This window comes from Zootermopsis nevadensis, unplaced genomic scaffold, assembly GCF_977971745.1.
Source record: "Zootermopsis nevadensis isolate Lab colony 2312 unplaced genomic scaffold, Znev_1.0 Znev_ptg000022l, whole genome shotgun sequence".
In the NCBI taxonomy this organism is placed as follows: Eukaryota; Metazoa; Arthropoda; class Insecta; order Blattodea; family Termopsidae; genus Zootermopsis; species Zootermopsis nevadensis.
The window spans coordinates 13182774-13197913 of NW_028259154.1; the positions used below are offsets into that span (position 1 = coordinate 13182774).

At 37.0% G+C, this 15140-nt stretch overlaps 1 protein-coding gene across 7 annotated transcripts in view; it reads right to left on the reverse strand.

The window, feature by feature from the left end:
* The window catches only part of LOC110835907 (limbic system-associated membrane protein), an 893271-nt gene that overhangs the window by 51358 nt on the left and 826773 nt on the right, over positions 1 to 15140 (reverse strand). For all 7 annotated transcript variants that reach the window (XM_087353891.1, XM_087353892.1, XM_087353890.1 and 4 more), the window contains one exon: positions 11091 to 11188. In XM_087353891.1, coding sequence (XP_087210017.1) covers positions 11091 to 11188 — 98 coding nt within the window. The remainder of the gene's footprint in view (positions 1 to 11090; positions 11189 to 15140) is intronic.

The following is a 15140-nucleotide window of genomic DNA, read 5'->3' on the forward strand; positions in this document are numbered from 1 at the left end:
GCGGTGATTATTCGGAACAATTATAATCAGGAAAATCTGGAAACGAGTTGAATATTAAGTGTGATATACAATCGTCTGTTTGCTGCAACGTATACTATTTATAACTAAATATATCTTTCTTCCTTCTTAAAAGTTGACACGCAGTTGGTCATGATCCATTTTTAATATGAGGATCTTCGTTACCAATGCTTACAAAAACGTCCCTCCTCTGAGTCAGTAAAATCCAGTACTAAACTTCAAAACACACCCTTCTAAAATTCATCTTTATTTTTCTCAAAACTACGCCTAAATCTTTCAAGAGGTCTCATCACTTCAGGTTCTTTGACTATTTTTTTTTATTTATCATATCACTCGTTCGTTCTTCACTGTAAGACAATGCCAACCTATGACTACATTCGTAGGATTTGAGGTTCACCAACGACTAGAGGTCCCTGCTGCCTCCGTCATCAGAGCGATGAGTGAACGCCCAGACTAGAAGGCGGCCATCTCTGTAATTATTACACTTGTTCACGGCCTGATCTCATATCTACGCATTTGTTCAAGTACTGCGAAAGTCGGAGTTATTTTGTTTTACGTATATAATGTTGGTTAACATCAGTTTTGGTACGGGTCTGATGAACTAAGATTTGGTTGCCAGTAAGATAATGCTGACATGCTGTTGCAAATATTTTAAATTATGTGTTCTCTGCATTAATTTGTACGCCAGTTTTAATTTAAGTTATTCGTTATATTTAAAAGTTGAAAAACGTAGTTCACTCAGATTTGTGAAGGGAAAATCAATACTAATGTTGATGAGGTGAGAACATTCATGTGTTCCACTTCACAATTTCAGCGATGACCACCTAGGTACTGTACAAATTCACGATTCAAACTTTTATTTCCTCTGAGAGTTGACAAGTACTTATTCACGAAACGTTAAATACCACATGGATGGTCCACTACAATACCAGTGATGAGGTTGCATTTGGTTCAATAGATGTCACACTAAAGTATTCACCTTCGTATTTCTGTGAGAGACCGTGAAAGAATTCATTTTCATCGGTAGACAACATGACGGCAGTTGATCAGGGCAGCTACTTTTATGATTATATTTTCCGAAGAAATTATTTTCGTTTTTTCCCGCTTTCCTCATAAAAGTTAATTCAACTTAATTGTTTTCTACTTTTTAATGATAAAGCCCATCGAAAATACATTCAGATTTTCATGTACAAATTATTCTATCTGAAAAATGATTGAAATTCACGAATTATAATAACTACGAATGTGAGATTTAATATTCTCACGGCGGTAATGCAGTCAAATTCGGTCTTCTGCGTTTTAATTTTCTGTTGACTTGTAGAAAGAAACGATCGTTTCATAGAACATTCTCTTTCCATCTCCCGGGTTAAGTGTCTTGAAGGTAGAGACAGAATTTTCCTCAGAAATTTTAATATCAAAACACATGTACATACGTGTTACAACCATGTGTTTTTAATACTACAACTGGACCTAATTACAATTCCAATATTACTGCTGTCATTAAATATGTGAAGTTACGACAGAGTATTTTGTACGTCTGCTATTACAAGAGAATCGCCAAGCTAGTGATGAAAGTCCCACCTTATACGGCACCTAAATATTCACAGAGCCATTTCAATACATTCCACACCCTCACATTCTACCTCATAGAAATTTTGTACACATTTTTCATTTTCTGCGTAAGTGTCGTTAACTACACACAATATCATTCTAAATTTTATCACTTTAGTAGTATTTGGCGAAGAGTACAAATTATTAAGCTCCTTATTATGCAGTTTCTCTATCATCCTGTTACTGCTTCTATCTAAGGCAGACCCAAATGGGGTCATCAGTTCTTCACTCTCAGCCCCAAAAACAATGTTGAATTTAATTACAACCTAAAATTTTGTGTTAAAGATTTTTATAGTTCAAGATAATGGGGTGAGGAATATTGAATAAAATATCGTATGTATTCCGTAATAAAGAGGGAAACTTCCTTTAAAATAAAATCGATAATACGAAAATAGTAATAAACGAGATAACAAGTGGGTAACTTTACATGTGTCCCTAGAGTAATACACATAGACAGAAGTTTCATTACTATTCAGTTAAAGTTGGTACTGCTGCGATTAGGTCTGGGGGAGAGAGGCTACAGGCCTAGATGTGTTGGTGGCAAATTTCAACGTGACACACGTAATGTGTAAACAATATAGTTCATTGGCGCGAATATGTGGTTAATAAATCTAGTTGTTCCTGACAGTCATAATGGGATTATTTAAAAGTTATGTTTACGGCACAGTAAGATTTTCGTATTAGGAGATGATAATTTCATGTAAAATAAAAGTTTAGAATTATAATAAAGTAATTATATCTGCTTCTTTCTTGGTAATAACTTATATTACGTGGCAGTCCTTCTGCTAGATGCGCATCAGCTGCTAATGTCGTCTGCAGGGATTTGGACATATTCGAGACGAAAATTGTCACACTTCTTCACATTTTATAATAGTATAATTTACTTAATTGATTCATGTTATTTTTACAAATATCCTAATGTAGTTAGTAGTAATTTTTTGTGTATTTTTTCCGTATCAATGTATTTTATATATTGCTTGTTTTACCTTTTATGTTTTACTGTGTTTGTGAGTTTATCTCTGTGCTGTATCTGTAATTGGCCATCAGGCTGTTGATACAGCACACAAATAATAAAGAATTGAATTGAATTGAATTACAGTTACGCAGATGCTTTAGAGTATTTAAAACTCCATACCCTGCGTAAGAGAAGGCATTGTAGTGATTCACTGTTCCTTGCGCAGGTTTACCGCGGTTTTAAACACTGTCCTTCCCTTCTGGACGCTGTCGGTCTTCGCATCCCTGCTCGGAATCTGAGAGATTTTTCTATGTTCAGTGTTAGCCCTTTGATCAAAAACAGTCCTTCTGCTAGATGCGCATCAGGTGCTAATGTTGTCTTCTGGGATTTGGACATATTCGAGACGAAAATTGTCACACTTCTTCACATTCTATAATAGCTTAATTTACTTAATTGATTTAAATTATTTTTATAAATATGCTATTATATTTAGTTGCAATTTTCTTGTGTATTAACGTCCTCCGTACTAATGTATTTTATATTCTGCTTGTTTTACCTTTTGTGTTTTATTGTGTTCGTGTGCTCATCTCTGTGCTGTATATGTAATTGGCCATTAGGCTGTTGATACAGCACACAAATAATAAAGAATTGAATTGAATTTTGATGGAGCTACCGTCCACAGTACTAGACTTTCTAATTTTACATTTATGAACCATAAGGTACACGACGTTTCGGAAGATATGCACTTTCTTAACATTCAGACAGAAACAAAACATAATTACACTATAGGTAGTTCTACACAGTAGTTTGTATTAGGTAGGCCTAGTTATGTTTTTAAGAAACGATTATAAAATCGCCCAACCTGTGTATTAAGTCATCAGCCAGAAACGCCATCCAATAATAAATCAGAAAACCAACTCGCTTTTTAAATCTGTCAATCGATTCAATCGGTTGATCAGTCAATTAGACATACATGCATATAGTGGACATACAAAAAAATTATCCCTTCATGCATTCGATTAAATTGGTGGGAAAAACAGAAAGTTTAACTTCAAAAGTTTCAAAAAACAAAAAAGTACTGCACGCCACTGGTGACAGATTTAAGGTTGTTGAATTTTATCGATACCTAAACCAATTCAACAAGGCAGGAATATGAGTGACGGCCGCTCCTTTCTCAGAAATAGTCTCTGCGAGAGGATATTATCGAAATTTTCCGGTCAGCGCGGCAGCACCCCAATATGCACGGAGTGCCACAAAGACACACATAAAGAACTGCTTGGCACAGTCTATGTATTCCATCCACCACCTTCTCCTTTTTTTTTTTTTTAGAACTTCCCATGGGAATTGCTCATGAAATCCCCTCACGAGTTATTTGCTAAAGCCGGGATCTAACGTTCAACCCTACTGCCTAATACAAAACATTCCATAATGCCTAATTAAACCACACACTTTCAAACATTTACAAAATTTCTGATGATAATGTGAAAAGTTCCAGTATGCAGCGGTTCGAACCCCGGCTATTGGCATAGACATCAAATGCTGTTCTTTAATCTTCGGCGTAAGTAAACAATACATTTACGGGCCCGTCTCTGCTTCCGGTTAAATTTGATCTAAAATAGGTAGGCCTGCCTGAGGTGGGTTGTCCGTAAATAAAGAAGGACGGAGTGTGAATCACGACACCTGAAATATTTCAATTAACAAGAATGTACTTTAGTTACATAACACATTTTCATCAATGTCTACACAAACCACAGACTGAGTGTGATCAATTACACAAAACCAAAAAGAATATTTAGACCTAAGACGGGGAAATTTAAAATCAAAACTGTCATCATTTGTGTTCTACGCCTAACAGTAAATTTATAAGACGGGCAGAGTATGAAACACGCATGTAAAAACAAGAAATGTGTAAAGAAATTTGACGCGAAAATCTCAAAGAGACCATTTGGGACACCTAGATGTAGACCAGAGGATAATATAAAACAATAAAATAGAGGTTAGGCGTGTGGAGGCTGGATTGAAAAAACTCAGGTTAGGGTACAAAAGAGATGGAAATTTATTTAGAATAACCACCGCTTACGAGGATCCTATACAGTAGACTGAAGTCTGTAGGTAATACAAATTCATATAATATTTAATTTAGATCCAGGAATAGAAAATTTGACATCACCGCTCAGGGCAATGCAATGAAAGCTGTGATGAATTCTGTTGAATGAGTTCCAAACTTATTACAACGAAATGTGAAAATAATTAAGTTCCGAAAGAATGGACTTCATTTCCCTACAAAAGCACTGTGCCATACTATGTTGGGGTCACCGCAAGGAATCTGTTCTTGTCGTGTCAGGCAGACATTTTCATATTCAGATGCTTGCACTCTATCACTGTGGCCATACGTAACAAAAAGCAATTACTCTTTCCACCAAAGTTAATGCTTTTAAGAGACCACGTGTACACAGACCCAGAGGATGGTTTATATATTTATTTGTTCTATCGCACGTTGACTTTGAGAATGGGCGTGGTCATTAGGTTTTAATTCTATTCCATCCTCGAAATGAATTCGAGTTTACATTTCACCACACCAATATAACAGATGAAAGGCAGTAAACCTAATATACTGTACAGCTACCTCGTGAAAATGAATTTCGTAATCATTATACAGGGTGTTTAGAAAAATCATGGAGAAGTATTGCTTGTAAAAACAGGATCGTAATTCTGCATTAATTCTGAACTTTACACGTAATTATTTTCGGGTCACTGACTTAGCAGCGGGTGTGGTCCCTAAGGTTTTATTATTCTCAGTACACATTCAAAATTGTATTTCACCAGACGCATATATATCGAATAGCGAGCATTAAACCTGATGTACAATACTGATGCTTCATGAGCATACTTTCGTTAACTGCCACATGCAGAATTTTCTATAAAAAATTCTGCATGTGAGAAAAGTTGAGCACAAAAGCCGAGTGATAATATTGTATACGGCATGTTGAGTGAGACGATTATTATCAGGGCCATACTCACAAATCTTGATATGTGTATTATCCACACCATTTCACATAAACTGCTAAAATACTAAGAAATTATACGCTGTTTTTTACATACAACGGTGTCTTCCGAGTAAACAGCCAACAGAATATGTGTTATCGCCATCAGAACGCAAATATGACAGCAGTACATGATGTTCAAAAAGTCATTGAAACAATTCCTGACACATTTATTTTCGTCATAAAATAAATTATACTGAAATCAGAACAAACAAATTAAAAAAAGTGTTTTACATATTTGAAGTGTTTGAAATGTCCCCGCGTTTAGCGATGGGTGCATTTACTTGGCGATGAGGTCCTGTGTCATGCAAACGGTTCACTGGAAGAGATAAGTAACAACGAGATGCCAGGTAATGTTAGACCATAAACACTCTATCCACTTTTTAAAAAGACATCCTTGCACTTAGACTGATAAACTGACGCGAACAGCTTACAACATAACGTTACCTGCGTGGGCTCTTATAAGTCACAGCGTTACTGTGTTTATTAATGCAGTCAAATTTTATTGACCTGCAATCACAAATATATGTTTTAATAAGGGTTGGGTGACTTTTCGAGTACCACGTATTTGAGCAAGTACTAGTTTAGCCTCAAATATGCCCACGTAAGAGTAAAGGTCATTTTAAACAGCACCTGAAACCACTCTTCGGTTCGAATTGTCTACCAAATGAAGGATTGGATTTTTACTGACTTGTGGCGGCTTGATGCGTTTCCGGATAAACATTCATAATATGTTGTGGGCATTATTTCGAGACCGTCCTCCCCGGTTAATTTTTGGCCTACATTATCAGTAAACTTTTCGATATCAAAGGCCACACAGCGTTAAAAAAATGTTTATTACACACAAATGATTTTACAGCACACGATCACAATGAAAATACTTGAAATTAAGCTTCAGAATTAACTTTTAAAAGTGTTACAATCCTTCATCTTTAGGTACGAAATAAGTCGTCTTAAAATACATTACCTGTGACGAGAAAATAACCTTTTCTAGGGGATTTTTTTAAGTTGACATTTCGAAGTTTGACAACCTTCTCTAATCCTTTGCCGTACAGAGATGTCATACTCCAGGGACTGCTAGGGAAAGGACAAACATAACTTCCCTTCATAACGCTATACCCACTCCTTACCATAAATATGAATACGTCTCGGCTTATGGAAATGCAGCTTCCAGAAATATCCAGAGCGAAGGCGGTTTAGAAAAACTCTCATTGGACACTGTGATGGAACTTGTAAAATATCTGCGACATCCTTCACCACTCTGAAAGGCCTTCCTACATCAAACCTTAAAAGCCAAGGGCGATGTATCATTCAAGGTGTTGCTCTTATAACGATGGGTATCAGTGGCGGTTGACGCAATATATTCATACACAAAAAACGTAAGACAGGCATTATTTTGAAAAATAAACGTGTTTATTTCTTCTACTATTTAATGCTTATGTCTCAATCACATATGCTTTTTCGCCTGGAATGGTAGGATGATTACGGATGATAATTTGGTAAGGATCTGGAAGAAACAGTTACTGTTCTTACGTACTATTTCAGCACGTCAGCAGAGCCAAAACCGATGTTGGAAAATCCCGAATACAGTGCAGGAATCTGCATCTTTTGGAATCTTCATAGGAAGGGCAGTAAATTAGTAAATTCGTAAATTCCATATTTTTTAACCGCAAAACTATGTGTCAATCTGGCAATTCAGCATAATAAATGAATAAATTAATCTTTTGAAAATGTTTCTGTTGCAAATGAGTAATAACACACAGTGCTTATTAAACACAATTTTGGTTTAGAAAGCAGGGTGGGTCTCTTTGTGAAGTAATTTCTCACTTACTACTATCTTACTCCCTCACTCAGTCCCTACATTTCTAAGTTGCAAACTAAAACGTAGATAGTTAACGTAGACTGCGTATATGAAGAGGAACGCAAATTACTGTCGGCTTTTAGCAAACCGGGGGATGGACTAAGGGTGTGCAACAGTTTATATCCGACACCTAACTACGCCTCTCCATCATGGCTCGCTGGCTGGCTGACACAGAAGGTGTTACGTACTCTGGTACAGCGCTGACAAAACAACTCTCAACTACACCAACACTCCGAGGAAATTAACATCAAAACTTAAACGAAATAACCTCCATAAAGCCGAGTCTTTGCTAAAAAATGTTATATTAATTAAAGTGGTAAAAAGTTAGCGTTTTATGGAACCCGAATGTTAACTATCAGGTTCACAAAAGCCAAATACTGGTCCATATTCTGAATGAGTTAAATCCAGTCCACATTCTCATACAATATTTGTATTGATTTTAAAATTTTATATCCTTTGTTTTATGGCAGAGCTCCCAAGTGGTATCTTCCCCAACGAAATTTACCGTTTAATTATTTTAATATAGACCTTTTCTCATCTACCCATTCGTGCTACATGTTCTGCTCATCTTACGATCCTTAATTTGATCTTCTAAAAAAATGTTCTGAGAAGATCAGTGATTACAAAACTCCTTGTTACACAGCAGTTATTTTGATGTGAAGAGAATAAATTACGTCCTGAGTTTTAAGGTACCTTATTGTTAAAAGTCTGAAAGGGATATGACGTGTCCTAGAGTTTTATCAGTGTGGAAGAGAAATTGCTTGTTTGCTAATCTGATGACTGCAGGAAACAAACCACATTTTCAATTAAATTTTATCATCTAACCCCATATCACTTCCTTGCCGTTCGCTCTTTGTTCTGACGACTTAACTAGCAGAAGTGGAGGATTCTCTAAACCTTCAACTTGCTCAGATCTCCCTGAAGCAATTAAGGCAGACTGCTTCACCTTCATCATTAACGTAGCAATCGAGCGCAAGACAGCGACAAGTATAATATTCTATTAATATAATCGCTAGCGAAATAATGTCATTTTCTCTTCAGAACATAATATCAAGGTATAGTGGTTGGCAATTCAGTACCGCGTTCTGGAAGTCCTATATTTATTCCCCAACCCAAAGGAATGTTGACTATTCCTGGCCGTCGTTAACTCAAGCGATATTCTGTGATAGCAGATCTACTTTAAAACGAGACACGATTTCTCGTTCCATACCACAAAGGATATCGAATAGTAAGCACAGATATGTACGACAAAATAAAAAAATAGCGAATACTAAACTGCCTTGGATTTTATATATTCTATAAATTACTTCCATAATTTTCATGTCTTAAAATGTGAATGATTTAATTTAACAGTTACAATTATCTACATTCACAGTGCAGTGACTTGAGTACAACTGATAATCTTGAAGATGACTTTTATACTAGAAACATGCAGTTCAGAAACAAGTTTTGACGTCAGTGGACATTTCAGGAATAGGGTAAGAAGCTGAATTTAACATACAATTTTGTGTGTGTGAAATTGACGGTGATTAAAAGCGAAAATAATTAGTGAACATAATAGCATGCTACATTACCGAATCGTAAGTTGTCTGATATTTAATCCTTTGAAACCGAAGCTCGTGTAATAATATTTAAGAAATCAGGCCGTACCTCAAAGAAAGCAATACTTCACCATGACAAAAGTAAACTTTTCAATGCTGTTTAAGGAAATATTCACAGTTTATTCTGAGAATCATACGAAACCTACACAGAAACAGAAAATGCAAAGTTACCAACTGTTAAACCAAGATAAATATAATTGCCACTGACCTTTAAAAGGTAATACTCATGTATCTTCGCTGCAAAGAGAGTCTTTTATTAAATATATTAGAAAACCCATAACACAGAGAGGCTTACGTTATCTTTAAAGGTGACGACATGGCACACTGGCACAAAAGAGTGGAAACATTAAAAATTGCGGGATGGAAGGGGTGGAAGGGAATTGCCAAGCGTGGGGAGTCACCATAGCTGACAAAGTGGACAGCTGACGGCGACAAACGTGGCGCGAGCTGGTGTCACACCAGCGAACTAACGAACTGATGTTGAGGCTTCGGCATTGAAAAAGGACAAGCATACGTGATACAGAAGGAAAAAAGTTCTTAAGCAGAGGAAGAGGCAGTTTATAAAAGGAGGAGAAATAAATGTATGTGTTCCTTTCAAAAGAAACAGGATTTATCTGTAAACACAACTCAGAACAAAACACTGTTAATACAAGAAATCAAGTTTCTGATCCCAAAAGCAAAATCAGAAAGAAAGAAAAAATAATGTAGGTAGATAATCGGCTCAGAGGCATGAAATTTATCTAATCATTCCATATAGGAGTATACAAATTAACAGCTGCTAAAAAAATAATTCAACCTCTCCGGCCCATGTGGCTGATGACATAATTTACTAATTAGTCGTCTATTAGCAGTATCCTACGATTTAACACCTCACATATGATTTTTAAGATATATTAAGTAAATGTCCATAGCAGACAATGTTCAGGTTTTCCAACATTCCCATTCCCGCCCCCGAAGAAGAAAAATACAATCATATATTGAAAGTTCATTAAACCTTTAGATTAAATTCGTTTCAATGCTGGTTATGTCTCAGTAATTCTGCACGTCGGAATAACGTGTTCAATGTTAGTTTCCCTACGTAGCTCTGGGTGTCTATTTTGATTTAAAACTACTACTTAAAAAATCATCTGACTTCTTAAATACCAAAACCAGCAATTGTACATGTTCATGCACGAGATTAATCCACTTCTAATCTCTTATTTTTTCCTGCGATTGTTCATATTCTGTCCGTCTGCACGGATGTTATTTAGCATGTTTTTATTGGAAAGGTAGGTTAAGTGGAAGATTCGGAAAAAAAAAATTAAATCCAGGGTTTGCTTAGTCTGTATGCCCCTTAGATTGAAGGTATGGACATGTTTCATTATTTAAATGGCTTTTATCTTAATCCGCATGTTGAATAGGACTTCTGTCAAAGTCAATGCCTGCTTTGTCACAATGTACTCATCGGACACCGTGTATATAATGTATTCAGAAATTCCACTGGAGAAGTCAAGGTCCATTTGACCGATATACATCTTACCACACTAGTATGAATCTTTGTATAAGCTGGTTTTTGTGTCGTAATTGTCTGTCCTTAGTTTATCTGAGGCAGGATTCCAAACGACTTTAAAAACTAGGCGTTGCTCACACTCGGAAGCCGAAGTTACACGTTAAACTTAAGCATCGAAAACAAAGGACAATTTAATTGTACGTCTGGAACAACAAATGAAACCAGTACTTGTTTCACCTGACGTAAAATTTATCGTTAACAGCTTCTAGTGGAACTGAAATACTGGTCTCATTTCTTGACAAAACATTCATCTATGGATATCAGTGGGGGAAAAAATTCAATCAAACATGTCGCATGTGTATGTTGAATAATTGTCGCAAAAGAAGGTCAGAAAGACAATAGATGACTGTCGATGACATTTTCTGGACTAACATTCATCTGTAGCATTTTCAACGTTCATTTAGCACAGCAGGATTAATTTCTGCGTGTTTTAAATGGGCGGTGTACTCACCTCAGCGGGTGGTTCTGCGTGGACGATGCAGGCGAGCTGTGCTTCGTTGCCTTCCCCAGAGTGGACCCAACCTCTCTCCACCTCGATCTCAGGCGCATCTGCACAACAGAATGGATTAGTGTCACAAGAGCTGATGCAAACAGACGTGCATAATGCACTGTCCTTTGAAGTGGATCAACGGCTCGGCTGTCCCACATTCGGGTAGCCTTGGAACTTGCCGTCCCAGATGCCTGTAGCATTGCGTGACCACATTGACTGACTGAAGAAGACATACCTTGGTCATTACGGTAACTTAAAACTGTATTTTTTATACTGCAGTAAACAAACCGCTTAAAGTCAACGGGGCATAATTTTTTTAACTCATCTCCACCCTCCTTATCATCTTCGCCCCATTGTTCACACGCTCCTTTCATGTGTCCTTCCTGTAGCAATTCCTCTTCTATTTAATCACTTCCGGTTCCTTTCCATACAAACACAAGCCCTCCAAAACAAGCCGTTACAGGAGACAACGAAATATTATTTCCGCGCCCATTTAAACACAGCGGAAGCGAGCATAAAACTGTCTTAACAAACGTCACTGTCGATTGGTTAGGACTTCTTCGTATTAGGGAGATAACTAGTTCAAACCTCGACGAGAAAAACCCGGTTATTATTTCGTAATTTGTACCAGTCCCTCGAGGCAAATATCATGATATCAACTTAATCTAGGCCACGACCACTTCCTTCCATATCATTTACAGTGCTTTAGTTATATAAATCTGTTCCCATATATAAAAAACCAAAACCTAAATTAATTCCATAAACTTCAATATAGTAGCATTTCGCCCATATAAGATATATATTTATCAGATATCTGTCTATGGACAATAATTTGCTTATAAAATTGTACATCCCACATTCTTTTATTCATTCCTTTTAACTTTTATAGGCCTACTGCATGTCAAAACGATAAAATGCGGAAAGAATAGTTCTTATTTTTAAGGTACTGCAATCACAGAGTCTGTCTCCAAATAAATTGTTCTGGTACATACTCTGTGAGGCCAGTTAGATAAACTTGGTCTTTATCACCAGCGTCCGAAGCAGACAGGAGGAAGTAATGCAAGAAATAAAACACTAATTAGATTTTATAAAGTACAGACAGTTCATACTCTACTTTATCAGAGTGAAACTCGAGTTTTAAAAGAGCTAAAATGTTACCACGGTAAAATCAGCTGAAATGGAAATTTTAAAATGTATCAAAGGATGCAGATTGCACGTCACTATAATATAAAAGTGGTTATTTTACACAGAATTTGCATATATTTTCTATAAGAGATAAAATACATCCACGCAGATAGAATAGCAGCAGAAAGATTATCAAAATTCATTTTTCGCGCTGTCCACGAGATATCGGTAAATCTCGCAAAGAAGTCGAATACGCTCGTAGTCTCTCTTCATAAACACACACACAAAAAAAAACTAGAAAAAGAAGACGTATGAATATTACGCGTGTTGTCCTATAGTACATTGTTTAACTGATTACTGCGACATTTTGAATTCGAATATCCGCATATAAAGTAATTCAAAATAGTAGTGCGATCAATTCAACCTTCTTTTTAATATAACTAACTAGATGGCTTACCGAACCCGAAGGTTCATCACCGAACTCATCAATGCCCTCCACCGGACCCTGTCCTGGGCCAACAAAATCCAGTTTCCTTCAACTCCTATTTCCCATAGATCCTGCCTGACATTATCCTCCCATCTACGTCTAGGTCTCCCCAGCGATCTCTTCCCCTCAGGCTTCAAAACCAATACCCGGTGCACACCTCTTGTCCCATCCATGCGCCCTACATGCCCAGCCCATCTCATTCTTCTCGACTTAATCACCCTGACAATACTGGGGGAGGAGTACAGATTTCTAAGCTCGTCATTGTGCAGATTTCTCCACGCCCCATCGTCTTCCCTCTTAGGCCCAAATATCCTTCTCAACACCTGATTCTCAAACACCTGCAATCTGTGTTCCTCCCTTTCTTTTTAACATAACATGCGCAAATGTTACGATTTCACTGTAGAAAAATAATGACTAGCTGTGTTTCATAACTATTGTACTGGATGATCAAAAAGCCACGTAGCCCACATTACAATATTTATTGATAGTTATATTTTAATATAATTTTACTGTATTAATAAACACATAACATCAATTTGACTCTACAAAGGATGTATTTTTTACAAGTACAAGTGGTGTTTATTCTCGAAAAATACCTGCCATCTCGTTCTTAAAATTCCAGAATGAGTTTCGCAATACGTTTTCCGATTCTCCTGTGTCAAACCGAATAAGTGCATGCGTCCACTGATAAAGTTGAACGCAACCGTCACTACCCAGCTCCCGGTAAGAACTGCATGACTCAAGAGCCCATCGTTACAAGGTTTTCCAGATTTGAGACAAGTATCACTCCGTTAAAACAATGAAATCGATTTAACTTTGTTCTATCAGTTCCTGTCGGAGACGGGAAATTACAGTTGCGTTCAACTTTATAATAATACATTACTGGGTGTATGTGAGACAGCATACATAACGCATTTCCGTGTTTCGTGACATGGAAAAATTCGAGAAACACTGGTATAAAGCAAAGATGTCAGACGGAACTCTGCCAACTACAACGCTGCGGTGTCAAGATGGAGCTTAGTGTCCACTGCATGTACTAAGACATCGAAAGGAAATCGTTGTTGTCAGATATTGAAAAGGAAAGAAATGTTTACGCGACATTTCTTGAACCCAAGTGAAAAACTCGAGCCAAACAACATCTAAACCTCCGTTCGCAACCCTTCAACCCCCAGGATAGTCCCTTGAGGACCAGGTTCACCTTAACTCCCACCTGTCCCATCGGGAAAAACCGACTCAACTATTCTGTAACCCTCCATCCATTGCATCTGTCAAAGGACGTGTCCCAATGTTTAAACTATTCGTAACATTGTGTTCAATGATTCTGGGTAGACTTTCTTCGGGTTAAACAAGTCGGTAATCTTAAAAATATATGGTTGTTCGGCCTCTCTGATTAAAATTAGCATTTATATAATCACTGTCATTTCTTACTCTCAATTATTCTATACCAGTATCAAGATACCAATAACACAGAGGAGAGGGTAAAATGTTTATACAAAAAACAAACACAATGTGGCATACAAATTATGTATACCGTAGCGATAAGACAGGTATAACTAATTTATAAATAAATAAATAATTTAATTATTGTGAGAAACGACTTTATGGAAAGATCGATCTTTTAATTATCCAACGGGGCTGCCAAATAATTGTCACTCTTGCTTTGTGTTCGGGAGGACCCTCGTTTCAAATTTCGGCCATAAGATCGGCTACCCTGACTGATAAAACTGTAGCTGAGTATATTTTAATATTTAGGTTTTCATATTTACGTATTTTCATTAATGTGTTAATTCCGTGTCTGACCTGCAGTCTGGAGGACCATCGTTTGCGGACTGTCCGCGAAAGCTTATTAAATATATTTGTAGCTGCTATTCGTATCTGGACGCCGTCTCAACCAGCCAGTGTAAATGACTCCGCCACCTTAATACCAAATTTGTAAACGTGCATATAACAAAAATAATACCAGCAAAAAACTAATTGTTATAAGAGGATGTAACATGATGGCGACAGTATGAAATACGTGGTGGTGAGCAGTACCTATTTGTTAACAAGAGGACACTACCCAATTAATAATCATAACGAGTATCTTTTATAAGGCACTCAACTGAGTAACCCCCCCCCCCCCCCAACAACCTAAACATTCAAGAAATCAGAACAGAGCTTGGAACACGCCGGACAGTGCAGTCTCGTACCACAACCGGTTTACACACACGGATGTGATTTTCGTCAGACGTCCCAGAAGAGGGGCTAAGAACTCGGGATGTTGGATGAAGTAGGAGGATCAGACCGCAGACCATTCGGGTAACGTTCTTCCAATATTTACTTCAACTCAGGGCTTTTGACTTTTTCATTCCTTTTCGAGGGAAAGTGTTTACACATTTTTATATAAATAGAGTATATGT